Source organism: Pseudopodoces humilis, chromosome 3, assembly GCF_049639895.1.
Source record: "Pseudopodoces humilis isolate 2021_Gansu_Grassland_sample_001 chromosome 3, ASM4963989v1, whole genome shotgun sequence".
Classification (NCBI taxonomy): Eukaryota; Metazoa; Chordata; class Aves; order Passeriformes; family Paridae; genus Pseudopodoces; species Pseudopodoces humilis.
In genome coordinates this window covers 44,408,038-44,429,667 of record NC_142202.1, presented here as the reverse complement: position 1 = coordinate 44,429,667, position 21,630 = coordinate 44,408,038, and the positions used below count along the sequence as shown (strand labels likewise).

Here is a 21,630-nt window from a genome sequence, read left to right as displayed (position 1 = left end):
TTTGAAGGTCAGGTCTCTATGTGTGCCCCTCAATGCAGTTATTGGAGTTGTACCTGTGCTCCTGTCTTTACCCTGTGTACCTGTGCCTTTACCCTCCTCTTTCCAAAGAAACAGATATGAAAATTCAGGGGTGTAATCTCTGTTAACAAGTCTTTAGTGTCTGGTCATCAAGCAGTATGGGTGGGGACAAGCACACAGACTGGACTAGGTTATTAATGTACAAATTCATGCCCCACACATGGCCCTAAACACTTGTTAGCATATGCATGTATGGCTGCTCACTGATGCATTCAAATCAGTTTTTCCTTTGGTCTACTTCTGCTGGATGTCTGTTTCCTGACTGGTGCCCAACAGCATTGCTCTAGATGGATTTGTCCAGGCAGTGTAAAGCAGACTTTGCTGTCTTGCACAGATGCACCAGCAGTGCCTTGAGATGCAACCTTGGTTGCTTTGGTGGTCGTGTCTCTCCCTTCTGATCACTTCAGCCAAATACTACCCACAGCAGAACTGCAATAGAAGTTCAATCAAGAGAAGGAAAAGGATAGCATTGACTGAGGCTGAGTTTAAAATCTTTTATTATTTAGCTTTGCCAAACAGATAATGGAATCTGAAGTTGATTTGCCTAAAATGTTTTGAAGTGGATGCCACCCCTGCCTGAGACAAAGAGGACCTCAGTGGCAGCAGGAACCTTAGGCTATGGCAGCAGTTCAAAAGAACACTTTTAATTTTGTATGCAACAATGTAAACTTCAAAAATAGTAAACTATAACCTTTTTCCCCCCCCTTTTTACATAGCATGTGATCTATCACAGATAGAAATTTAATGGCGAACCAAAATCGCATAAGTAAACATCCTGGTGCTTACAAGTTTCATAAAAAGTGTTACATTTGATGTAAATATCTTACATTTTTAACTCTTAACACTCACAATTATGGAGTAAAAGCAACTGGCGATTCACCCCCTTAGTCCATGCTCTCAGACTGTACATCAGCAACCACGCTCTTGCCAGCCCCTTTGCTCATTTTCGGTCAGATTGTCCCACACGTGACCAAGATTTCCCCTTCCTCACATTGGCATTAATCAAGCGCAGCTCCACACAGGGGTAAAACCTGTGAAGTGAGAAGAGAACCAGGTCTCCTGCGCTCGAACTTGCAGTCCCCTGGGCCCCACGCTCCCACAGAAGCCACGGCGTGTATGGGAGGCACGTCCTGATGTCGGTGGGAATTTGGGGTCCTTCGGGGCCACGGACCTGGGCCCTGCTTTTGCAAGTGCCTCGCAGCAGGACCTGGTTCTGTGTGGATAAAGACGAGTTCTGTAGAAGGCACTGGATTTCTCTTGCATGGTTTTAAATGTGGACTACAGTCATATGCAGAATAAGGAGATTTGGGCTCTAGACTGCTTTCTCTCTATGCTTTAGTGCAAGCATTTTTTGCGCTTGAATTTGCCCTGTTTGCAGCGCAACATGCGCCCACCTACATAGAGTGATTTCTAAATCTTCCTTCCACTCTTCCCCCCATCTTCCCGTCCCCAAAAAGATTCCCTTTTTTTTTTTTTTGCTCCTTGAAAACTTTCAAAGTACAGCTCTGGTCAAAAAATAAACATGTGATGTAGCATAGCATTTGTTTCTTTTAAATCACAGTGTGCAATGCATCATTCAGTACCTAATGTACAAAATGTCTGCCCTGCTTTTCATGAAAGTCATTCTTTAAAATAACCTATGCAAATATATTTTGACTATATATTACATTCATTTAAAAAGAGAAAAGAGGTTCTTGGTTTGCAGTTTTTTTCAGTGTACTACTTAAGTGAAAGATCAGATGTGGAAAAAGTACAAGCAAACTGGACATGCCAAGACTCGATGCTTTAGATGGTGATCATATCAAAACTGTACAGGTATGTACACCGTGTTGGACAGGTGTGCTTCTTCCCAAGAAAAGACCTTTGCGTCATCATATGTAACGTTAACCACAAAGTTTTGGTAAAAGAGTATTTAATGAGCAAAGGATGACATGGAAGGGCGAGTTCTCCGGCTTTTATTAGGCAGTCCTGAAGCAATGTCTCCATTCCCTTCGGGAACTTCTTCCTTCTTCCGGACTTTGAGACGTGTGAGGAGCTTTATTACCCAGACATCCCATTCCTCTGGCAAGAGCAACAGGAGGAAGCCCAGGCCAATAATGATGATGGCGATTACTCGGACACTATTGAAGACAATTTCACTCGTGTAGTGGTCAACAACTGTGTGGGACATTGAACAGGTGTTATTACATGGGAAATGGCGTTAGAACGGTATCCCTTGTCCTCCCCCTCACCTCCCCAGCTCTAAGGGCTGGCTGTGGCAGGAGAACATGGCCATGGAGGCAATGATGGCAAGGACACTATTTCCTGCTGGGTGACCACACAGCAGGGTATGTCCACAGCACAGGAGCTCCTGCTGAGGTGCAGGGACACAGAGAAAGGGGCATTTCCCCTCCCTGCACAGCAGCTCGTGCTTGAAAACTTTTCTTGTCACCCTGAGTGCCCTGTGAAGTAAGAAACCCTGCCCAGGCTGAGCCATCCACACACTCTGGAAGGATCACACCTTTTTGGTAGCCAAATCTGTGGGAGCAGTGCCCAGCTCTGTGTGCACTTGGTCAGCATAAAGCTGGGAGCTGCCACCTGCACCGTGGCACCAGCTGAGCCTGCTGGGTTTTAGGAGCTGCTTTAGGTTGGGGCTGTGTCTGCACTCCCCTGCCCAGCCCTCTCAGACTCTGCAGTCTCTTGGCTTTCACTACACTTCAGAAAAACTGTCAGAGAAATGTACCAGGCCATGTCCAAAATTGAATTGTCCAGTGTTCTTGATAAACACCCACAGTGTTATTTACCACAGCAAGCAGAGTTACTAGTACATATCTGCTCTAAAATGTAAGCAATTTTATTTGTTTGAATTTAGTGTTAAGTCTGCCTTGAAGAAATCATTAAAAACTGATTTCTGCTTTATCCATGGGGCTTTATTCCAGCCCAGAGATGAATGTCTTCAAATCAACTTTGTTTTTCAGTATTCAGGCTTCTTCAGACAGTAATTTAAAAACCAATTTTAGGGACTATGAATATTCATGTAATATTATACAATACATATATAACACATAAATAATAAATTTTTAATGAGTGTCATCTATGTAAGTCTTTGAGAGAAGGTGCAAAACATGTTTAATAAATCTATTTTCTTTTATCCCTGCTGTGTATTTGAAAGGCCACGGATTTAATATATTCATTAAGATGCAATAGACAGAAAAATCTTACCTGCATTCACTGGGACACTCAGTACAATTCCAAGAGAAATCAAGGTGGGGTAGGTAATAGCAATCCCAAAATTTAGTAGAATATTGAATGCTGATGAAGGAAAGAAAAATGTCTTTTACTACAGTGAAATTAGGCAGAAAGAATGTAAAATGAAATACGTATATTTTATTACTCTGTTGTTCAAATAAAGGGTACATCAGCTTCTGTTGTTTTTCCTGAAGACATCAGAGGACAAAGCTCTGCCTGCTGCATGTCCACCTGTCTGAGACATTGCTGTTTCTGGGGAACTCTGTATTCCTCTGGAGCCCAGTGGCAGGATCAGGGTGGGTTTTGGGTACAGCCTGTCTCTCAGTGTCACGTGCAGTAATTCCCACTCTTTACACTGATCCAGTGATCCCCTTGGCCCTGTTGAAAGACTTAACACTCTTCATCTGGGAGATTTCAGCTGAACAGGAGGTTCTGTCTGGGTGCTTTTTTGTAGAAAAACTGCCTCCAGTTGCAGGTGGAAGATGGTGTAAATCTAACCCTCTTCCAGACAGGAATTTGCTACATATAATTTAGTACAATGAAATTATAATATCATTACTACGGAATGATTATAATATCACTCCATTGTAATACCATACGCAGTTTGTGGGGTTTTTCATGACAAATTAATAATTTCTTTGGATCAAATTCACCCTTGTTTTAAGGTGATCAGCTTTAGCAGACTTGGGAGAGCCTTGCCAATACTGAGCTTGTTGGGAGCTGGGGCTTCGACTGTCTTCCAGTAGTACCCATTTATTGCACATGCCAGGGATTGCTTGCCAAGTTCTGCACCACTTTCTTACAGACTCCTTCCACTGAGTCCACTGATAAGTAACTTAAGGTACTTCTGGAGTTGTGATTGTTCTGGGTAAAAGAAGCTGGGACTCAAGACAGGGGTAGAGAAGAGCTATTTCCAGTAGAAATTAATGTTTTAGGAGAGGGGATTCCATCATCCAGTTTAGGGACCAACTGCAGCAGCAAGTCAACACATCTAGTCTAACAATGAACAAATGAACAGTATCATGTTTCTGATAACCTTTAAAACTTAGGTTGGCACCCCTCCCCACTGGGCTCCTTTGGTGGCACAGCAGTGGCAGCAGAAGAGAGAATTGCCACCTATCAAAATTTCCATCACTGTGCAACACTACATTTTCAAAAGTTTCCTCCTCCTTAGGAGTAGCAATTACTCCTCCTTAGGAGTAGGAATGAGCTATTACTGCAGGCAGCAGAGGCTTTGGAGTCTGGCCTTGACTGGCCTGGCCTAACCTCCTTGCTGTGGGGATGCTGATGAGCCCCAGACACTGCCCTCCCAGCAGGGCTGCTTCCATCACAGCCTGGGCAAGTGTTACCTGTCTCTGTCCCACAGAGTTCATGAGTAGGAGTTAGGACAAGCTTTACAGTTTAGTCCCACAGCACCTTCTAAAGAGAGCCACAGTATTTTGGTGTGGTAATAACAGCAGAAGTGAGGTCTACATTGCTCCTAGGAATGGGCCCTCTCATAATACCTCAAGCTAATAATTAAAATGAGAAGAAGAGAAAACAGCTCCAGTATGGGAGATGCTTGCAGTTTCCACCAGTGGCCAGTTTCTGGCACCCTCCTCCACCCCAAGCAGTGTGAGAGCACCCCCCATCTACTCACTCAATAAGAGAATTGAAAATCCGCAGAGGTTCCCCCAAGGAATGATGTCAAAAGAGCTCCAGTACTCCACTTTGGTAAAATAAAGGATGACAGGAATACAGGTAACGAAGAGGACGTTGAAGACAGCTAACACAGACAGGAATAAGGCAGCTTCTCCAAATTTAGCACTGCCCAAAAGAAGTTTGAATAAAACCTAAGAGAGGAAAATACATGGGTTTAACTCTCTTTCACCACATCCCTGGAAGGCTGGTGTTCTGTTCTGGCCCCTGTGCGGTGATGCTTGCTGGACACTGGGGATGGCTGCTCATGAAACTGTGGTGAGCAGCTTGTGTGGCCCAGCCTTCACCCTCCTGGCACCCCCTGGAGCACAGGTAGGGACAGCTGCCAACTGAGTCCAGGCAGAAAGGGGATTCAGCACCTTTGTCTGTGCGTGTCCTGAAAGGAAAGGTCACTAACCCTTCAACCCTAGCTGAGACCCTTCAGTCTTTTTTCTGCACCTCCAGAAAACTTGACTTTAAGAAGACTGTGGAGCAGGACAGGGGGAGGGGAGGAGAGGAGATGAAGCAATCTAGATGAAGAGTCTCCCTGCATGAGACATCACTGGTCCAGGCCTATGGCTGCCACCTGAGCAGTGCTGTGGTGACAGGCAAGCACAGTCCATGCTGACTAGCTCTCTTTCCACCTTCTCCCTGGGAACCCATCTCCAGGAGGCAGATAGCAGAGCAGCAGCCCCACAGCCCAGAGCACAGATACAGCACGGGCAATGAGACTGCGGGGAGGGATTTAAAATCTTCGTTTTGTTAGTGGGAGAAGGAAAAAAGGACAGTAGAAATGAAAGATGTGAGCAGCCCATCTGTGGCTGGGGTCTGCCTGTGGACAGGTCTCATCTGGAGTCTGCATCGGTTTTCACCACAGCTGCGGAGATTCTGTTGGATACCACAGTCTGGGAACAGTTTTCCTCTGCAGAATAGACCAGCCAGTGTGACTTAGTGGTTTGTGCTGCACTGGCAGTCCCCATCACCAGTGTCAGTTCTCTCCTTTGCCTACACAGAGCGGGCAAGTCTGCAGGGCTGCCGTGCTGGCAGGGCTCTGCCCACTCCCACCATCCCACAGCCGTGCCCAGTGCAGCAGTGTTGCTGCTCTGCAATGTGGAGCAAAATGTCCCAAAAGCCACTTACTCCTCATTTGCCACCTGAGGCCAGCGTGTTGCGCTGCCCCCAGCAGGGCCACCTCGACCTGTCCTCCTACCCCAGATAGGCAGTGGCTCTGCTGCACATGGTGAGATCTGTCTGCCTGCAGATCTGCCTGCCCCTTTGGCAGCTCACGGACACTGAGCCAGACCGTGGAGAGCAAGAGCAGGGTGGCAGCAGCAGTGGAATGTGTTGCACAACATGCTGCAGAGCTTCATCTGTGCTAGCATGCAGAGCACACTGCAGAGTAACACCCTGCTGGCACTGCCACCACCACCCTCCTGTGCACGGGCTCTGCTGGAGCAGCCCTGACACTCCCGTTCCCAGAAAGAGCAGCAGTGTCACAGGAAGGGAACACAGCTAGGCTCTGGCTCTTTCCTTTTCTCTGGTTTGGTGGGCCATGTCTCTGGTCCTGCAAGAAAATGCTGTTAGAGGAATGAGCTGCATGGAATTTCATGACCTTCCTAATGTAAGATATCAGCTGAAAAAGTGAGCAGAAAGCATCGCAGCGTTGTGCTGAAGGGCACAGGCGGATGCTTCTCAGTTTGGCAAGTTTCCCTGGACTGCTGGTGTTAGGGCTGCAGGGCTCTCCTGGCCAATTCCTCTTGTATGACTGCTACAGTGCAATTCATTAGACCAGATGAAGCTGTCTACATCTCCTAATCTACACATCTGAGCCAAGGTGGGCAAACCACTCTCTACAAATGCTTATTCCTCACTGTGGACTGTGACTCTGAGCACTGTGGGCAGCAAGTGCCCAGAAGTGTCTCAGGCTGAGTGAAATGGCTCTGCTCAGCAGAGAAGGCTGCATCTTACACGTAGTGCAGCTTACCCAGCTGCTCAGGATGAGCTCTTGATTCATAGGCATGTGCTTTGCATTTTAAGGATGTGATTGCATTCATGATGAGCAATGCTTTAAGCCCAACACAGGCTACATATGCCACTGAAGGAGGACTGGCAAAGTGAGGTAACAAAGTGACTTGAATAAGCTAAATCTCTGCAGGGTACTTCCAGAATGAGTGCTTAAATCCAGAATATGTGGAAAATCCACCTCATTTTTCAGGAAGGTGGAATATCTCTAAATCATCCCCCTGGCTGAGGAGCACTGGAGGAGACTATTCCAAGGAAACAGGAGTTTTTATCCTGAGAGCAGACATCAAAGCAAGTGAACACCTGAATGCAGTGCTGCAGAACCAGTGTGTTTGTGGCACAGCTCTCAAACAAGGGCACATGGCACTGAACTGCACAGAGGTTTGCAAGTAAGACAAGAACAGCCAAAGTGAGTGATGAGGGTGACAGGCATCCTTCTGGGGGGAAAAGAGCCGGGTGTTCTTACCTTGTAGAGAGCAGACATTGAGGCAGAGCCCACCACCAGGGCTATCCCAATAACGGAGTGGCTGTGAAACCCATCGGCGTACGTCATCATAACTATCCCTGCAATAGCAAATATAGCAGCCACGATCTGGTTGGAGACAAAGAAAGCAAGGAAGTGTTACTAGACAACCCCCACGGTGGAGAGGGAGGCAGGCAGATTTACATGCAAGCACAGTACTTCTGCATCGTCTGCTTATGTAGAAAATAGTAGCAAGCCTGAGCCAATACCCAGGGAGCAGATGCTGCCTGCCCTCGTGGTTTCCCTGGCTGCAGGGAAGCTGCAGGCAGAGCTGCAAAGGAGTGGCTGCTTTGGGTGTGTGCAACAGGCCAGACTGCAGGGCTCAGGGCCTCTGACTGAGCTGAAGTGGGGATTTAATCTCTGTCACCGAGCTTCCCCATCACTGGGTCCCTGCAGCCTGTGTGTGACAATAATACACAAGTAATAATTCCCTGGAGCTTGCAGAAAAGGCTTCGAGTCCCGTTGAAGTTTCGGAGGAAAAAGGTTATAGAAATAAACAGGGGAATAAAATTCATGAAACTACTTTCCAGTCTAGACGAGTCATTGCAAAGAGTAGGAGGAGGGTTTGTTCAGCCAGCTACACACGCTGCAATGCCTGAGGGGTGTCTCCCAAACAGGGAGCATTCACAAAGGTAGGGGATGTGCTGCCCAGATTTGCCGGGGTCAGCAAGAAACCCCTGGCTTCTCTGGGATTGTCCTGCCAGGTACCTTCAGCCTCTCAGGGTGTTCATTCTGGGGTGAATAGGGCTTTTTTGTATCCTCATGCTTCCTTGTTCTGCACGGCTGTGAGGGATGCCTTGCTTACACCACATGCCTTTTGGCTGCGCAGTCACGGTGATACCTCCCAGATGACTGTGATATTAGTTTATTTTGATCCACAGATGGGTAAGTGTCAGCCAACTGCCCCCTCTCCCAGGACCACACTGGGGTTTTAAGCCCCATCCACAGGCTGCAGCTGCCTACACATCCATGGGCTTCCTCTCACCTTACCTGCTTCCCACCAGAGATACCGGAGCTGCTGTGAAGATGCAGGGGGGAAAGTCTGTGTGTCAAGCTCTGCTGCTGCCTGATCAGCAAGATGTGGTGGGCTAGCCTCTTTACCTCTGCAGGTCCCAACCCCAGCAGCACCAGTAGCCTCTTCCCTGGGCTGAGCGGGGCTGGTGCCAGGGGACACCCAGAAACCAGACAATCATCCAGCACATCTTTCCCGCACGCTGACATCAACGCCTTCAATCTCACATAACACAAAAATGGCCTCGTTTTGCAAACAAAACCTTATCAATTTCTCCACAGGGGTTGCTGTATAATAGCAGGGTGGCATAAAGGCAGAATGCTGATTTCTGACTTGAACAGGGTGGAGCCCAGTACAGCCCGCAAAGGCTGGGTATACACACTTTAGATTTGGAGAGGTTCAGATACAGCATCTTGGCTTTCAGCCCTGTTGGCATTTGGTCTCTACATGCACAGCTGTGGGACATCACGTCTAAAGTGAAGTTTTCTGGTGGTGTAACTGGGCCCATTGGTCCAGGACAGACTTCTTTTAAAGGCAAGGAGAGAACCCCTCCCTGCAAGGCTCTACAGCAGTGTGGAGCAGTTCTCTCACCAGTGTGCTGATGCTTGTCAAATAAAAATCCTGACACTCTGTGTGGCTTCAGAGGCACAAGAAAAAAGGTCATTGAATGAGACAAGCATAAGGCAGGTGCAGAAAAAGGAAGAAGAAATTTGCTTTCACCCAACACATAATTAAGTGAAGGAAAGCTTTGCAGTTGCACCCTGTGGATGTGAAAAGCTTACAAAGATAAATTCATGGAAGAAAAAAATTCAGTCAATGACTATTAGCTATAGAAACACTGCTTCCATCTCAGGAAGTCCTTGAGCCTCAAATTGTTGGAGGCTGGAAAGTCTCATGAGGAAATATCATTACAGGCTTTTCCTATTTAGATTTTTCTAGGTGTCCACTACAGGCAGCTGCTGCAGGGAGGCTTCTGGGGCAGAGGCACCTCTGCTCTGACTCACTATGGCTCTTAGAGAGCTGCAAGGTCCATGGCTCAGGCTTAGCTGAAAGATGGCAACTCCATACCTTCCTTCAACATCACCTGTGCTACAGATGAGTTGACAAAGAGTGGAAGATGCAGCATTTCCTCTAGCAGCTGCTCCAGTTGTGGCTGTCCTCCTTCACCATGGAGGGGCTTGTCCAGCCTTCACTGGAGGGTTGAGGACCTCAAACACATTTCAGGCTGTACCATCCAGCTGGCACCTACAGGTGCATCAGTGGAGGGAGCCTGCCTCAACCCCCACAGGCAGCTGTAATGCCTCTGCACTGGAAACTTGAGGGGTGCATGCATGAACTGCAGAATGAAAAGTCTCCAGCTTTGCTTTTAACATCAGGAGCTGATCAGCTTCAGAGCACCTTCCATGCCTCTACAGTTTGAGATCTGATAGGTTATGTATTTCCAAGTCCCACAGGCAGATGTGCTTGTCTATATGTTGTGTACATAGGAAGCACTTGCAGGTGATGGCTCATTTTGATCCTGAGCTGTTTTATTCACCATACCGTGGAGGGAAACACCAAAGTCAAAGATTGAAGCAAATAAATGCAGTCTGCAAACAGTTCTGCTGGGGCAGAGGTCCTTGCCTATTCCATCAAGCACGTCACCAGTGTCAGACGAGTCTTGGCGTCACTTTGCAGTCTCCTGTTGACCTGCCAGGGGTGTCACATACACCTACTCTGAAAGCCTTTCAGCCTTTCTATCAAGCACATTGTTAGTGGTGGTGACAGGCTGCTCACACACCACAGTGCCCACAGATGTCACAGCACTGCAGGGTTTGCAGAGGCACTGGTACAGACACTCACAGCTTCATTATGTGTCTTTGACAGTTCACAGCCCAGTCAGTCGTTCTCTGGGCACAATGAAGGGCAAGGGGGAAAAGCTCAACTTCATTAGGGGAGATGACAACACTTAAAAGTACCTGAATTACAAAGATGGGAACTTGTAGCTTGCCCTTACATTTAAACTCCAACCAAATTGTGATTGATGTGCTTATCGAGCTAGTAGTTGCACTTCTGAAGGTCAAATAGGGTACTTGTACTTGCTTCAACCCCACTGAGCCTTTCTCACCTTGCCTCTGTCAGTGGGCATGAACAGGGACACCCAACTGTGCAGTCAGAGCTTTGCTGTGGCACTATCCATCCTGCTACACTGGTGTGGGAGTGGAGCAGGAGCATGGGAAGGCACTCCCTTGCAGCCTTATCTGCCAGTACCCTCTCAAAGGGTGCTTTCAAGAGGGTCAGCAGCTCTGACAGAGGGTGGCCCTGAGGGATCACATGCTTTGGGGCCAGGCTGTGTGGTGAAAATGCTGTCACTCCCAGCAAAGCCCCAGCAGCTGTCTTTCCTCCTGGTTGCCAGTCCCAGGAAGAAGGCAGTGTATAGGTGTCATCCTGAGGCTATCCCCAGAAGCAAAACTCTTTCTGCCTACTGCTTTTCACATGGGCTGTTCAGAAAGGAGAGGAGAGAGGGAAGAAAAGGATTCTCTCCTAAGACTCCATGTCCTTTGTGGACAGGAGTGCCCTGGCACTCCCACTATGCAACACAAAGCTGGGTGGTAGAACTGCTGTGCAGCCATGTGCCCTTCCAATCCCTAAGGACAAGTGCCTCCTCATTCTCATATTGCCACAGGTCAGGATGCCACAACTGTTTAAGAGCAAATAGCCCAGTCTGTCTGCAAACCCCTTCTCCCTGCACCCAGGTTTGTTGCTGGCCTGGGAAGGAGACAGCTGTGTTCCTTCTTGGATTCAGGAGACAGCTTGATCCTTCTCGGGAAGCCCCCCTGCCAAAATATCACAATGCCAGGTTCCACAAGGAGAGGCTGGAACACATGGCAGGAGTATCACACAGCCAACACTGCCCTGGTCCCTGTTCTGCTTCTCTCCTTCATTGCTGCTTTCCCAAAGTAGTGCAGATAGGAAATAGAAGACAGCTGGACATGGCTGGGACCACCACTTGGGTCTGCTTCTCTGCTCCTTCCACTCCTTCTGCCCCTTGGAGAAGGGAGGCGTACAGAACAGGATTCATCCCCCAGTGCATGTCCCCTGCCATGGCATAAGGCAACCTGCCCAAGAAGCTGCTGGAAAGTCCCTGACCAGCATGGATGTGCTCTTCCATCATGGCCATGCACTCAGGAGAGCCCAAGGAGCACCTCTACTCCAGCATGCATGCGCCCATGTGGGTATCCCTACACACACAGGTTGGATTCTATCCCTCCATGCCACAGCCATATTCCAGGGTGAGAGATGGCACATTCAGACTGAGCAGCAAGCTGTAGGTGCAGACTGCAGTGGTCACCCCTCCATACACCATCTCTCCTGGTGTCCCACCAGTGCTACAGCTGACAGTGCCACAAGAGAGATGAAGACACAAAAAGACCTTTTTTTATTTTCATTTATCTAAATGGCCAGCACATCCAGCTTTGATAACAATGAGACTTCCAGGATCATTTCAGGATATCCTTGCTTTTGCTCTCAAAAACCACTGTTAGTTTGTTTTTAGGGTAGGGCTACTTGGGCAGAGGGGTGGGCAGACACCAGCTGGCCACACCGAGCTTTTGGCAGGTACATTTTGCAACCATCCCCTGAGCAGCCTCTTGGCTGCCACCACGGAAAGGCTGGCCAAACTCTCCTGCCAAATTCTCCTGCCAGAGAGAAATACTTCCTGAAAAGTTAACTCTCAGCTGCTCCAAGCAACAACCTCTTAGCACTACCAGCCCGAGCGGGGAGCTCCTCTAGTGGGCAGGAAACAGGAATAATTACAGTTATTGCTGTTGATCTTGATTATTAATTAATATTAATTGGTGAAGCAAGGAAGGAGGGACCCACTGGTGCCTTTTCCTTGTGGTTGATCCTGGCCCTGGCAGGAGCTCCTTGGCCCCAGGCTGGTGGGTTACCCACCCACACACTGCTGCCAAAAATATGCTGAGGGCTGCTAGAATGGCAGCAGGGTCAGCAGGGAGCTGAGGGGTGATGAACCCCCTGCACGTGGCTCTGTTGCTGCTGCTGCAGCGGCATTTGCGTGGGATGCAGAACTAAAGGTGTAAGCAAACATTTGGGGTGCCACCAGAAGAGCAGCCTACAGCTGCTGGCCAAATTCAAGTCCCTGTGGACATCTTCCACATCTTTCACGATCTTCCATCAGTGACACAGGCAGACACACGTTTCGGCCACAGGTGGGCGAGGGCAGCCCAGCTCTCCTCTCCTGTCCACAGCTGCTGCTACCTGACACCTGCAAAAGATAACTGTCCCACCCTGCAAGCCTGCTGTCACACGTAGAAAAGTGATTATTAAATCACTGTTAAATTCCCAGGATGGGACCAGAAGTGTGTAGCCAGGCCTTGTGAGAAAGTGCAGTTAAAAACAACCAGGCCTGGTGTTAGCCTAGGAATCATCACTTGGAAGGCACTGGCAAGGGCTGACACACCTCCACAGCAGCACGGGGACAGCACATATATCCTTGTGCCACACTCTGGAGCAAGTTACCTCTTTCCTGATGGAATATGCACAGAAGCATTGGAGCCAGGGGCTCCAGGAGCTCACAGGCACCTGGGAAGGCTGCAGGGAAAGATGCATCCCTGCTCCACAAGGACTTCTGTGCCCCTGCAGCCGTCTGCATGGCTGCTGCTTGACCCAGCTGGCAGGAGGCAAGGGGTAAAGGAAAGACACAAGGGTGAGGGGGAAGAGGGGAGACAGAGATAAGGAGTCACTTACCCTCACTCCCATGAACCTGTCCCTCAGAACGATCCATGAAAGCAAGAACACAAAAGCTTTGTTGCAGCAGAACAACACGGAGACATCCGTAGTGTTTATTTTCTTTATTGCATGTAAGTAAAGGTAGTTTGTGAGTGTCCAAAGAACACCAAAGGGTGCTGCCTTGGTAAAAAACACCTTCAAAGTCAAGCCATTGTCTCCAAAAAATCGGCAGCACTCCCTAAAACAAGGAGAGAAAGGCAGTGTTATTACATAAGCCAGTCACAGTCTGCAGCAAATATATGGCTTTTTTTTGCTCCTCTTCTTTTCCTTTGGGGAAAGAGAGGCACACACCTTAAAGAGGAGAAAAAAAACAAGTTTCAGCTTCTGCTGCAACAGCCAGCACCTGCACAGGGTACAAACAGGCAGGGGCTGCAAACATGGGAGGGGGCTGCAAAGAAAGAGCAAAGGGAGAGGTGATGACAGGAGGTGAAATCTCACTCTTTCCGCCAGTCCCTTCACAGTGAACATTTTGTGGGGCAAAGCAGGGTGGGGCCATCCTCCTCCCTTCACCCCTGTGGGCACCAGGATGCTGAGGGCCCAGGGTTGGCAGCAAAGCCCCTAGCTCCCCGCTCCTGCTGAAGCCATGGGAAGCTGGTGCCCATCTGATCTGCTATGTGGGGCTTGGGAGAAGCCTTGCAGGAGCCCGGTCTGGGGCTTTTCCACACAAGGGGTGGGATCTGGCTCAGATCTCCAACAACATCAGGGCAGGAGCAGGAGGGGGCAGCAGGCAGCTGCCTTCTCCCCTTGAGGTGAGAACATGGTAGCACCTGGGAACAGGCTGGAGCAGCAGTGGGGAGTCAGGAGCTCATGTGTGCAGTCCAGGCTGGGGATGCTGTGAATCCCTGAGCAGGTTCAGCCCTGGTGCAAAGAGCAGAAGCATCAGCAGTTTGTTTGTGTCCCGAAGGCAGCAGTGGACAACAGGACACAGGAGCTGATGGTGTACAGCCTGGCCCTGCTGGCAGGACTGGCATGGGGGGAAACCTGCCTGCAGCCTGTGCCTGCCAGGCAGCAGAGCTGGAAGCTGCCAGCTGCGTGGAAAATCAGGAACACAAAGAAGGAATGAATCAGCCTGCGGGGCTGGGGCTGTGGCCAGCAGCCTGCAAGGTGTGTGTGGGGCAGCCAGCACAGTGCCCTGGCCTGCAGTGCCATTGCTCACTTTCAAACCTGCAAACTCCCCGGAGCCCTGAAGCACTTTATTGGGGTGTTTTGACAAAACCTGAACAGAATTAAATTTCCTGCTGACAATGATGGAGGAACAGGTTTTCACTGCTGTCATGAATTTCAAGCTGTTTGTTTCCTGAGACTGGGCATGTAAAGATCATTATTTGGACACTGATGAAAGCATTTTTTTGATCCACTTTCCCAGAAGACAGGGCTGTACCAAATGAATACCCAAAAAAACCCCATCCATTCTTTGAGCCTCATCAGATCTCCGTATCCACAAGTCTACATCAACCTGCAGCCCCTCTGCTACAGCAGGTGCAAGACTGCAAGGTAGAGGAAACACATTTTTTGTGTTTACTGGATTTTGTTGCTTGCCAGTCCCTTGTATCAAATCATATGCAGAACTTGCCCATCTCTGGATGTGATGACCCTGTACTTTGGCTGCTGTACATGGACACTTCAATTTGAGCTGCAGGTTCTGCATTGTGTTGCTCAGTGTCCCTTGTCCTCTGCAAAATTGCCTGCTGGCAGCAGCCTGTTCCCTGCCAAACCTGTTCCCTGCCTCTCTGAATCAGTAGAAGAGCTGCCCATCTGCACTACAAACCACAGCCCAACTTCCCCCGTGCTGGGGCCGTGCTGGGCTGTTCAGGGATGCTCACGACCCTGACAGATGCTGCCTGTGCTCAGCATGTGGCTCTGATCCATTCTCCCCTTCCACAAACGCTCTACCCACTTCAGGTCTGCCCTTCAGTCCTGCACATCCTATGATGTACAGCAGATGTCAGGGCAGTGACTGTACCAGCCACTTGCCACAGGGGACACAGGGAGTGCAAAAGGAAGCAGAGACACACTGAAAAAGCCAGTCCAAAACTTCATTAGAGGCTTAAACCTTCTTCCTAAAACACCATGGAGGGTTCCATGGCCAGAGTGTCATAGACAGTCAGCCTCATGCTCTGAAAACAAAAAACACAGGCACAGTTTAAATTAAATGATGTGAAGCAAGATTAGTATGAGAGGAACAGGAAGGCTGTACTCAAATGAAAGGACAAAAATGGAATTTATGTTGGGATTCATCCTGGGGAAAAAAAATTCCTCCTGCCAAAAATCTGTTCCCCACATATAGAACTGGCTATCACTATTTCGTATACAGTAAAAATGTGTGCTTCTACTGTCTTGTGGGCCTGATTCTTCTTTAGTAAATACCACTGGATTCCTATGATACCACAGCCTGGATCCCTGAAGCATCCAGTGTAGTGCCATGCTGCCCCAAAGGACAGCCTTGCCCTGACATGGATCATGACCCTGAGCTTCAATGCTCACTTTGGGAGTGTCTCTCTGCCCTATACAATGTTTCCTTTTAGCTATTTTGTCTGGCTTCACCAAGAGTGAATTACTCTTCGTAGGCTGGCTCCAGCTGTCAAAGGAGACCTCCTTATGGCAGGGATTTCCTTCTCCAGCACAGAGCTGTAAGGAAGCTTCTCCCCGGGGACTCCTAGGGCTGTGGGGGGTGCTGCCAGCCATGCACCCACATCCACAGTGAGCCCTGTTGTTCCGAACAGGGGCACTCCTGTAGATGGGTTAGATGGCTGCCTTGGACCTGGTATCCTCACTGAAGTATGAGGAGCATCTGGGAGAATGTAGCGTATTTCGTCTATGTGCCATACAATAAATATGTATTATAGAGAGTATATAGAGAGTATTATAAATAATACTCTCACAATTAACTGCCTCCCCGGTTTGCCACTGCTTACTGGGAAAACTGGTTTTCCCTTGGTGCCATAGCACAGCTTGTGAAGCTATACCAGGAAGCATTTGATGAAGAGTTTTCAGTGAGTAACTGTGGATAAAAAGTTATGGGAAGCAAGACAGGACTGTGGTATAACCTATGCTGTAAACTCAAAACAGTCAGGGATGGCTCCAGAAAAAACGACCTTAATCTAAAATATTTTGTCAGAACTTTTGAACACAGATGTTCCTGCTGTCCACTTATTTCTGGGCCCAGCACAGACATGGGGACATCCACTATGTTAACCCCCACACTGTGTTAAAAAAGAAATTGTCATCTTAGACTGACCAAACCTATTCCTGCTCACATTACCAGAAATCCTTGCACCTGCTGCTCCCACCTGCCTCCTCAGCCTGAAAGCTGCTTTGGTGCTCTCTTGATTATACATTTTTTACCTTGCTGGGAACACCATGCTTTGCCCATGGAACAGTGGGACTTTGGTGAGGACAACAGCCAGAAAGGCTATAGGGGAAAGTTGGTGCAAAGTTCATGTGCACCCTGGCCCTGTGAATCCCCAGGTCGTGCTGAGCACAGCTCCTCTTTGGCAGAGAAGCTGCTCTGCAGAGCTCCTCTGCTGAGATGATCTCCCCCTTAATCTCTGTAATCCTCTATGTGAGGAGTAAATTCCTGCAAGTGCCAGGCTGTGTGCAGATAGCATGGCAGCACACAGCAAGGAGCTGTGGCATTGCAGGGTGTAATGCTGTATTTTTTTAGATAATCTTCCTGCATTATTTTCCTTGATTCTGCCATCATGAGCTGGCGCTCCATTGTAATCACAGCGATTGGTTTAAAATATAAATGCAAGGCATTAACAAAGGCAACAGCCAAGGTCTGTGTAAGACTGGAATGGAAATGTCAGAGGAAGGAGACTGGAAGGGAAACGTTCTGGCTTAATTGCTGCAGCAGCAATATAGAGAAGTTTGCTTCCACCTAGAAGTGCCATGTGCATGTTCAGACACCCTGAAGGCTGCTACGGTACTACAGGAACTGGGGTAAAAGATACTACAGAAAAGCCTAAGGCACAACAATCTTCTCTTGGTGTCTTAACTCTAAATTGTTTGCTGGTTTCTTTAGCTTTCATCTATTACATCTTGTTCTTCCTCATAACTTTTTTAGTGTGTGTCTTCATTAACCCAGCAAATGGCAAATTAGCTCTATTCCATTAGGCAAGTCTCCAGCACAATACTAGCAAAATAACTCCATCACTGGAATCAAGCATCCCCAGTGAAGGAAACCAGAAGTCATCAGTGCCAAAATGCTATGCTAAGTAAGAGTTAATTATATTGAAAGCAGGTGTTGCAGTTAAATAAAACTTGCAAATGAAATATGACACTAAAGCTCCACTTTTTCCTCACTGATTTCACAATTATATATTTAACACTATTCACCATCCACTGCCTGTTTTGTCTTTAACCATTGCTACGCTGTCACAATGTTTCCCTACTTCTCTGAACCTTGTGCAAATGAATTTATAAAAGCTTGCCAACACTGGAATGAATGGGTTTTTTTTCCCTATTTGCAAAACCAAAATCCCACCTATGAAGAGGAAAGGTAGACAAGAACCAGAAAAAGTACACACATTGTGTTGTCCCAGGGCAGGGGGTTGGTCTCTTGATACTCCCTGCAGAACAAACCTATGCCAAAAAGATTTGTAAGCCATTGAAACTGCCATTACATCTTTGGGAAATTTGCAGTAAAGTAGAAAATTTCTGGGAGTAATACACATCCTATGGGAATACTTTGGACAAGCCAGTTATTTCTCCTTTCCAGACTGTTAATTTTTGCTAGAATTTTTTCATTTTCTCAGTGCTCATACTGGAGCTTCTTCCTCTTCCTCCAAACCAGATTTGGATCTGCTGTTGCTCTTAGAGGGTAATACTATTTCTTTGTAGACTGTGCTTCTTACTTTGACCTTGCAAGGTCTGTACCTGCAAATTGAATTTGGCTAAATTGCTTCTGATTTTCAGCAGAGTGAGCATCACCTCCCTGGAGCACAGCAAAGCCACCACTGTGCCAGTGAATCTGTATTCTTGATTGGAAATTGGCAGGCAAAACATGTTTTGCTAATCCCTGCACCAATTAGGCCTGCATGGATAAATAATCTGCAGATGTGCAACAGTCTTACATTTTTTGCTCAATGTACAAAAAAAAGACATGGACTAAAATGTCATGCCATGTCTTCTGTGAGGACTCACAAGCCAGCTGTACTAAGCAAAAGCAAAGCAGACAGACAAGATGCGTTGACAGTAATAGGAGAGAAGGAAACTAGACTCAAGCCTAATTTTTCCCAGTGAAAAAAACCCACAAGGAAGTTTTTTGTAATTCATCCTGTTAGGACCACAGCATCTCTCATGCATTAAGCTCACAAGTGGAGGTAAGTATGACTGCTGTACAGATAAAAAAATGCAAGTTAACTCGATATGTTCTTCAAGAATGGTGTCCAGGAAAGTAAAGATGTGTTTTGCAGAAAGAAGGATCATGCCTCCAGCGTTGCTTCCTTCCTCTTTGAGCCAGCACTGACCCAAAAGGTAGCCATGACAAAATTGGCTGCTCAGGTGGGTGGATTTCAAAGCAGTGCAAGAAAAGGGTGAGGTAATGAAACCCATTTTACAGATGTGCCAGCTGGGGCACAGAGAAGCAAAGTCTCTGGGTGCTTTAAAGTGGCAGGATGAGGGCTGCCTGTTGATTGCACCTTCAGAGATATGGGGATTTGCTTTTCCTGCATGTTTATTTTATAGCCAGCTCCTGTTACTTATCAAGACAGTCCCTGAGTGCCTTTTTCCTGAGTCACCACAGGTTCACATGCCAGCAGAACAGTTGCACAGAGGCTCCTGTGGTGTGTCCCAGATCATAAAATGCTGTGAATAAACCCGCTAGCCTCAGCACTTTGCAGAGAGATGCCCAGGACTCCTGCCATGGCTTTTATTGCCCCGCTGCTCTGAGGCTCCTACAACAAAACCTGTATACCCCTGCCTGAAGCTTTCCTCAGGAAAACTGCTTCCAGGTGCTGGGAGGGCACAAGCTTCTCCTCAGTTTCCATGGGTCAGAGGTCTGAGACTTGTCCTGGGTGTGCTGGTGTGCCTTGCCCTGCTGTCTGCAGTGCCTTTGAGGAACGCTGCAGCCCGTGGCCACAGACCTGTTGCTCCTCAGAGATGTCTGTACTTATCCAGTCCAGTCTGTCCATGCTGGGGAGTGAACTAGGGCAAACCCTAGCCCTTCAGTCTCTCGTTGTACCCTTCCTAATGGGAATCGTGGCACTGCAGCCCTAGAGTGACAGCACTGGTTTCCAGAGACAGATGCAAAGGGTGGCTTATCTAAAATATTCTACTGGCTTTTTAATGCCCATTGTCACATGCATATTTTTCTGCAAGCAATTATTAAATGCAAGAAATTACCACAGAAGCCAATCAAGCATACAGCTGCCACTTTTAAATGTCTGTGCCTGTGACTGACTTGATTACTTGTTTCTGCACTTAGTTTGGGGCTGGTGTTCTGCCTTTAAACTTTTATCTGTTCTGGGAGTTTCCAGCTCATTTGCAGAAAATATATTCTAATAGGTAATGGAATGAGAAAATTGTTTTCTCTTAAATTAAACCAAAAATAGATGAAATAAGAAATCCACAGACTGACCTTCTCTGAACTAGAGAGACAGAAGCAATTGGTTTTGCTCAGCTCTGTGCACGTGCCATCCTAGACGTTTGCACAATAAATGGTCCCAGGAAATGCTTAGCTATGGATTTACATAATACACCAGAATGGCTCCAAAAGAAGCAAATAATACAAATCTTACAAACCACCTGAATACATATTTTCAAGACAAGTCTTAGAACAGACTCAGAAACCTTAATGAGAGACTGTTTAAACTAACATATAAATAAAAAAAAAGTTTAAAAGAACAAGACCGAACCACATTTCAGAAAATCCAGCAAGTATTCCTGGCAAGAAGCTTTTAACGTGACAAGATACCTTCAGCAGTCATGCATCTGAAATTATCATGAATTATCCAACGTTTTTTGCCTTTACACCCCAGAGGTACCCAGAGCCTGAAGTACTTTATGCTCTTCTAGACAACTGGCATTATACAAATAAAATGTAAGACTGTTGCTATGTGTGAGCTCCAAACACCCACAGACCAGGCAGGCATCACACTTGAACACAAAAATGAGCTTTTTAGTTACACTCAAAGACTGCTTTGAGGAGCACCTTTTTTTCTTAGCCCAGGAGAAATGCAACCCTTGACTTGATCTGGTGTAGCACTCAGGATTGGCCTCAAATCTTTGTTAGAGCCCAGCAGAGCAGTGGCCCCGAGGTGCTCACACTGGACATTCCCCTCCACAGCCACAGTGCCTGAAGCTGAAAGGGGAAGGAAGGGAATGAAAGCTCCAAAGGCTCCTGGGGGTTACTATGCAAGCAGAGGGACAGTTCCTGCTCGTGTCTGAGATGGGGTTGGAAGATGAGCTGGAGGGAACAGACCCATTTGCACAGTGGGGTGGGATGAAGAGCATGCCTGAATGGAGTACAGGCAAAGTACTGCCAGCTCCAACAGCACCCTGTGCAGCCAGGCACAGGCAGCCACGGCAGGCTGTGAGAAGCAGTTCATGATCTGTATGGAAGCTAATGACAGTCCTTAGGGAGCTGTGGAGCAAGCTGAGAAAATGAGCAGCGCCACATCATCAGACAGCATTTACTCAAGAGTTCACAGAAGCCCAAGAATGAAATAGGGAATCCATTACAGGGCTCTGTAATTCCCTTAAAACAGCCTTCTTGCCCAAAGCAAATGTCACATTGATTCTTTAAATCTGATTTGTGCAGTGACTATGGCTGGCCATAAAATTTGAAGATGACCATTGCTAGTTAAAGACTGCACTGCTAGTTAAAGACTGCACCTCTTCCTCATCCTGGGTTCATCAAGGAGCAACAAGGACAAGGAATGCTCAGTTCAAGGAGCATGCTGACATAGCCAGGTGTTGCAGGTGCTTGCAAGTATTTTCATCCCAGGAGACTGGCTGGTGTCCTTAAGGCCTAAGCCCAGCAGGAATGCTCCTGCTTGTACCATGCACCTAATGACTGCTGCCACCCTCAAAAACAGGATGCTGACTGCTTGTAGCAACTTAGTGCTGATGAATTCAGACCTTCCTGAGGATCTCCCACTGCACCAGTCACGTGGAAGTGGCCTGGGGCTGCTGGGTCTCCAGAGGGACCTTTCCCCTAAAGGCTCTTGTTCCTCACTTTTATCCTCTGCAGCTGCAATTAGAAAACCCCTTGGGGCTCTGCCTGCCTGAAGGGAAGGCCTCTCACCTCTGCAGGTGCAGCTTCTCCCAGACAGAGAGCAACACAGCAGCACAGCTCCTC

The 21,630-nt window shown here is 47.8% G+C and overlaps 1 protein-coding gene across 2 annotated transcripts in view; it reads right to left on the bottom strand.

Moving 5' to 3' along the window:
- Positions 1-558: 558 nt before the first annotated feature.
- The window catches only part of SLC35F3 (solute carrier family 35 member F3), a 162,423-nt gene continuing 141,351 nt past the window's right edge, over positions 559-21,630 (bottom strand). For both annotated transcript variants that reach the window (XM_005518535.2, XM_014263405.2), the window contains 5 exons: positions 13,287-13,506; positions 7,472-7,597; positions 4,946-5,138; positions 3,280-3,369; positions 559-2,235 (listed from right to left, as the gene is read on the bottom strand). In XM_005518535.2, the coding sequence (XP_005518592.1) occupies positions 1,991-2,235; positions 3,280-3,369; positions 4,946-5,138; positions 7,472-7,597; positions 13,287-13,506 (874 nt within the window). In that variant the 3' untranslated portion in view covers positions 559-1,990. The remainder of the gene's footprint in view (positions 2,236-3,279; positions 3,370-4,945; positions 5,139-7,471; positions 7,598-13,286; positions 13,507-21,630) is intronic.